General features: G+C 42.1%; 1 protein-coding gene across 1 annotated transcript; it reads right to left on the reverse strand.

The window, feature by feature from the left end:
- Positions 1-1,484: 1,484 nt before the first annotated feature.
- On the reverse strand, positions 1,485-4,736 carry LOC104950141 (CUB and sushi domain-containing protein 3-like). Its single transcript, XM_010776630.1, has 6 exons — positions 4,635-4,736; positions 4,412-4,530; positions 3,872-3,941; positions 3,082-3,198; positions 2,621-2,830; positions 1,485-1,702 (listed from the first exon to the last, which is right to left on the reverse strand). Exons 2-6 carry the CDS (start codon positions 4,460-4,462, stop codon positions 1,485-1,487), a joined length of 666 nt encoding a protein of 221 aa, XP_010774932.1. The 5' UTR covers positions 4,463-4,530; positions 4,635-4,736.
- Between the last annotated feature and the right edge of the window lie 1,771 nt (positions 4,737-6,507).

Below are 6,507 nucleotides of genomic sequence, written 5' to 3' on the forward strand. Positions count from 1 at the left end.
CTTTTTTTCTATAGTTAATAGTTACTGAAATAGAGCCCTGCTGTTTTGTCAGGGCCTTTTCTTTAAATATAATTTTAAAATGTCGATACAGTAGCCCCTTTTTTTAAATGTCTATGCTTAAGTTTTTACAGGTGTTGCTATCTGCTTTGTGTAGCCTGGTTCTACAAGCAAGTCAGTGCATTCATGGGGTGGTATCAGAGAGTTACTCTCTGATACCACCCCATGAATGCACTGACTTGCTTGTAGAACCAGGCTACACAAAGCAGATAGCAACACCTGTAAAAACTTAAGCATAGACATTTANAACGGCAGCTCTCGGAGAGTACGGAACATTGAGCGGCCCGGCCGACTCCGTCCCTGTTAACCACCCCCTGGGCGGTGCCAGCACGACCCAGGGCGGGACACAGTTCGACCCTGGTGCCAGCACCGCCGGGTCGGCGCCCGTGTCCCCCGGGGGCACGACACAGTTCGACCCCGAGGGTTGACTGAGTGGTACCAGAGTGGTTGCGCCTCCCTACAGGACCCGACTGATAACTTCCTCCTGCGGTGCTAGCCGTCGGCGGAGGCTTTTGGCGGTAAAGCGGGAACAATGCCCGCACGCGCCGGGGGTGTCGATAGCCTCCTGGGCATGTTGCAGCCCGAGGCAAGACGAGCAGACCTGGTGTGAGTCAGTACTCGATATCTTTAGCCCGCAGCCGCAGAGCCGAGCCTCCGACACTCCGTCTCCTCTGGTGTGAGGGAGGGAAGAGTCCATCCTAGCTAGCCTTGGTGCGGCGTAGAAGGGACAAACGAGCAACAGGCGTGTTACCGTTTGTGGGAAAAAAATCCAAAACCTTACCGTTATCCGTTGGAAAAAAACGGCAGGGTAGATTCTGATATTAACTGGAGTGTTAATAAAGAGAATTCCCGTGCGAAGCAAAAGTAGCTGGCGAGCGCCCGTCGACCGAAGGTTAGCTTCGTAAATCAGTCTGTGGACCGTTAAGCTAGCTAGCTACTGATCTTTCTCGAGATGTGCTCCGAAGCGAGAAGAGGTGTTTGAATGACGCCTGCGTCGTGGTGCAAGCTACTTATAGGGTTGGTGGATTCCCTGACGTTGGCGTCAAGATCACCAGCCAATCAGGATTGGCGTAATGAGATTGATGCTTCTGGTGCATACGCGTTGAGGCGCATCCCATAGTGAGACATCGAACGGAGTGTTATGAATGAGAACAGTGTTTGCAGTTATGAATATAAAAAAAAATATGTATAGGTTTAACAGTTACAGCTTAAGTAAAATAATTTACAAGTTAGGGAATTCATTGTCCCTCAAAAACTCTTCTGTACTGAAAGAATAGTAAACCAGCAAACATTAACTATATGTGTTTGTCTGTGTAATTGATATATTCAATAAGGGCAAAACTAACAGTTAGAAAATGATTAACACTATTTGTTTTCCCTTCACAACAACACAATGTTACATCTCGCTGTCAACAAACGAAACACAGTCATTCTGACACAGTTAGTTCTGTGTTACCTTCACATCGTGGCAGTGGGTGATTCCAGTTCCTGCTGATTCCGTGTAAACATGTGAGCGACGCCTCGCCGATCAGAGAGTATCCGGGCAGACATTCAAACGACACCGTCATCCCTACGCTGAAATCTGTGCCAATCACGATGCCATTTCGAAAAGGCCGAGGGTCTGGACAACTCTGAAGCTGGTAGGCTGGAGACACAATAACCAAGATTAGGCCGAAAACTAGCACAACTAAAAACAAACAAGGTCAAGTTTGTTCAGGGAAAGGAATAACAAAGACATCAGTTCTAGCACTGAACAACTAATATTCCTAAAAGACTAACTCGTAATTCCTCCGCCTGTTCTTCCAGCTGCAGATATCTCATGCAGGACACAGAAAATAACAGCTGCAGATCTCTAGACACAAATTAAGATTACTAACTTTTTGAAAAGGGTGTCATGCACCAAACAAGCTCATACTTGTTCTTTTGATGTTGTCAACATTCTCCCAATTTAAATCTGACAGTATGCCATATAACTGTTTTCGTCCCAGTGAATGTTGACAGACAAAGTAAGATGAGTCAAGTGTTTGCATGACTGAAGAAAGACAAGTGAGTGAGAAAGAAACACGTTAGAAGAAATAATAGTATTCAGATTATTTTTCCTGTTTTAAAACACCTTGGCAGTGCCCCTGTCACGAGATAAAAGGTATTATTCATGAGTCACTGGAATTTGCACATAAATGGAATTAGCCGTAACACATTGAGGCTATCTAGGAGATATGTCATAATAAAAATACAAGCCTGCTGAAAAACCTTTTTAGTGTCAGATAGATTAAATAGAAAACTCATCTCATCACCAAAAAATCATTCAAAATGAGTTTTCGACACCCTGCCTTTTTTTGGCAAGTGCTTTAGAAGTCAAGAAATGTTTTATTGTAGCCTGCAAAAAGGAAATCATTTTATTCTCAGACACCTCCTTGGAAATAAAGTAAATAAATAAGTCAACAGTTTCCACTTGAGGAACAATCGCTGTTTTCAACAAAGCGCAGCCATCAGACAGTGGCTCTTGTTTTCTCGATGAGTGCACACAAGATGTCCGACGAGAGCGTGTAGAGACAACCTTTACCTTGATATGTGATGTGGAACCCTGGCTTGTTTTGTGAGTAGTCGCTGTGGAAGAAGAAGCTGGTCTGGTGGGTGGTGCTGAACAGAGACTTGGGGGTGACCGGGCCGCTGAACCGGTCGATCACCGAGCCCATCTCCAGGGTTCCACTGCGGATCTCCAAGTAATCGTGGATCGCTTCGGTGGAGAAGTTTAGAAACGCAAGGTGGATTCCTGAGAGAAATGTTGACATTTGAAGCGATTAGCAAAGCCTGACTGGCAGAGGAACCGGCAATAAAAACATTTGTAGATGCTTCAGCAGCAACCAACGACGTGAATAAAGGCCACCGATAATGATTTATTGAGTGAGTAATTAAATACAATTAACAATAAATACTATTGTTACATGAAGGGTGATACATATACAACTGAAAGAGAACAACACACACTTTTTCCTCAACTTCAAAGTTGAGAGTGTTTCTTACCAAAGCCCACAGGTAAGTTGACTGTCCATGTGCAGTCTAATCCACTGGGGTAGTTGCCGGGGAAACCAGGACTTAAAATCACTCCACTTACTTCTTTCCTAGACCCACCACACTGAGCTGGGGGCACACACACACACACACACACACACACACACACACACACACACACACACACAGAGAAAAAGGGAAACAGAGGTTCAGTGTTGAAAGCAACACATCAAAGGCTGGAGGCTGACCTCAGACCAGCTCACACAGACTGCCTCTCCCTTTTTTAGGATGCTGCTGCTGACTGGACACATGAGATTCTTCAACCTGATAGTTTGCATCATTTTGAATAACACATTAATATTCTGAGTCTTCAATAAATACCCTTCTTGAATAAATTACCATTGTGCAAGTAGAAATGTGTCCAGGGCTTGTTTTCCCCAGTTTGCCTCAGTGCATGCTGATGCTTTGGCACACTGCATGTTTATGGCAGACTCTGCCTCAGCTTTGCATCAGTTTAAAAGCTTAATCGTATTCTGCACAGAATACTAAATAATCAGCTCATCACAGAACAGCAAATTGATCAAACGTCCTATTTTACAAAGAGTCAGGGTAGGCAACGGAGACAGCTTGCATCATTACTGCAGCACGGAAGTTCTGCACGTATCTCAGAATATCCAGGCTGCATGTATGTGTGTGTGTGTGTGTGTGTGTGTGTGTGTGTGTGTGTGTGTGTGTGTGTGTGTGTGTGTGTGTGTGTGTGTGTGTGTGTGTGTGTGCACATATGTATTGTGTAAACACCTACCGAGACATAGTGGCACAGGGTAGTTCCATCTTCTCACAGGTCCAGGCATGCAGGTGATATGAGCATTGCCCTAGAAATGTGAAAGCAAACACAATCAATTAATGGTAAACATAAATTAAGTGCTGTTTATCTACAGAGCAATAATGAGTATGAGTACAGTAGTGCTGTATCTCAAGCGGGATAAAGGTAAAGCTCCATTTGAGTTGTATACAGTCCTCCAAAGAAATTGGGCATACCACACCAGAAGCATACATTATTAAAGAGTTGTGCAGACCGCACTAGAGTTGTATGTTTAGTAGGAAGTAGAGTAAACCATCCGAGAGTGGGGTTTTCTTCCGATTTACCATTTACCATTGTGCAGCCGTGAGATAAAAAGAGTGAATAGCCCTTAATGAATTTCACAAACATGGCAGTGTGTTATGCATTAAACAACAGTAATCTGTAGTGCATGTGTGTGTTCTATGTATCTATAATGACTATCCTTCAGTTCCTCAGTAGCTAGCGGGAATCTGTGCATAAAACAAACAAAAAATGTTTTACCTGAAGAGAGTATCCTTGTTCACATAAAAACTGTACGACGTCTCCCACCATAAATCGGTCTCCTTGCCTTATTCCATAGTTTGGCGTCTGTGGCTCGGAACATGACTCCAGACCAATAGCTGATAAGAAATGTGTAATAAACACGGTTGTAAAACGTTCACTCCTTTGTATGTTAATACAGCATATGCTGCAGATACATCTGTATACAAAACAAGTATGCTACCTGTATATTCCAAGTGAAAACCAGCAGCTGAGACACTTATATCCGAGCTGAAGCTTAGATGGAGGTTGTTAGATGTGCTATTCAGGAGAGGGGGAATAGTCGTGCCTGGAACGAAGAACATGATCACATTTTTACATTTTTCAACCGAGCCTTGAAAGCAAATTATATTAGTTATCTGACAGCAAAGGAAACAACAAAGGCCTCCCAAATCTACATTTTCATATTTTGTTGTGTGTGTAGTGTTCTCAAAGGAGAGAAAAGGGAATTACTTTTATATGAGACATCTGTTTTATTCAAAACTACTTTTCAAATTGTTGCTTGACCTACATAGCACGGCAAGGGAAAGTACAAAGTGAAGAATGGATGCTGCACTACTGAAGTAAAGCTGGCACCATGCAACAGTGTGGTTCTGTCACAATGAGACAGTAGATGCTGCACTCTATTGTAAAGGAATATTAACCTTCACAAAAGTCCTTGGAAATGTAATTTCTTGGCTAGCCTGAAGACTATAAAGTAGTAAAAGTATTTCCGAAAGTAGCCACTAGTGGAACATTTCTCAGAGCCCAGTTTTCACTGTTATGTTTTTTGTTATGTGGCAAAACATATCAAAGTCAAGAAGATACTGTAGAACTCTGAATTAGAAGTAATTCAGGCCAATGGATGTTATTGGTTGCCTGTTGCGAGGGGGCAATTTTACATCGTAGCCATCTGGTCATATTCCAGAAAAACTCTTGTTCATCATCAGGAAATACAAATAAACGGTAATAAATGATGAATGATGATGAATAATTAGCTGCGCAGATTGAAGCATTACACAGATCATTTGTGGATTCACGACAATATTAGATAACACTTAAAACATAAAAAAAAGTGCATTATCATCATTTATATACTGAAGAGATATAAAGAAGAACTCTGTCGTTTCCTTGCCAACACTATCATCTCTTATCCAGTTTGCCGTGGGGATGTCAGGCCCTGCCATAGATTATTTAACAAAACCCGCAGATTATCATGACTTTGCTCTCCTAAAAGCAGTACTAATACCCCCAGAAGATGCTGACTCCAACTTTGGACGGCTGCTTAAACTACAAGAGTTACTGAATTTAGAGGATATCATTAAATATGAGTTTCTGGAGCACTGGAGCAGAGGGACTCCCATTGTACTAAGCGCCAATATTTGTAAGAGACACATTTCGTTTTTTAATATAAGATCAGTAGAGAAATATTTTCCACTAGATGTTTCATTGCCTGTATTTAGTTGTAAATATCAAACATGCCTTGATAACCATTGGTTTCCAATTACATTGATTAAGCTAACAACGTTCTGAAATACATTTTGAGAGCTTTTAGAAATGTGAATGATTGTATTGTTGTTTACATTTCTATGTTTGACACATCATGTCATAGGTTGCTCAGGGTGTATCTATTCTGAATGGGGATTAGAGTCATTTAGGATCAATTTGCTATGCCACAACATTTCTCATATGTCTTTAAAGGAATCACAGACAACAAGCAGGTGTCAGTGGGTGTGTTCCCGCCTCCTGCAGCAAGTAGTGATGGGAATTCCAGCTCTTCTTGGTGAGCCGGATCATTTGGCTCGGCTCACCAAGAAGAGCCGGCTCTTTCGGCTCCCAAACGGCTCTTCAGTTTACCACATATTAAATCAAATGTAGCCCTGTTTTGACTAATGATTTATATGTGTACACATATATCACTTAAATTATTCAATACATCCTTTGTACTGAAGTATTCAAAAGTAAAAATTACATTGCATTTACAGACCCTTGTAACTCTCTGATACCACCCCATGAATGCACTGACTTGCTTGTAGAACCAGGCTACACAAAACATATAGCAACACCTATAAAAACTA

The sequence above is a fragment of the Notothenia coriiceps genome, unplaced genomic scaffold, assembly GCF_000735185.1.
Source record: "Notothenia coriiceps isolate Sejong01 unplaced genomic scaffold, NC01 NC01_scaffold00000339, whole genome shotgun sequence".
Taxonomy (NCBI): Eukaryota; Metazoa; Chordata; class Actinopteri; order Perciformes; family Nototheniidae; genus Notothenia; species Notothenia coriiceps.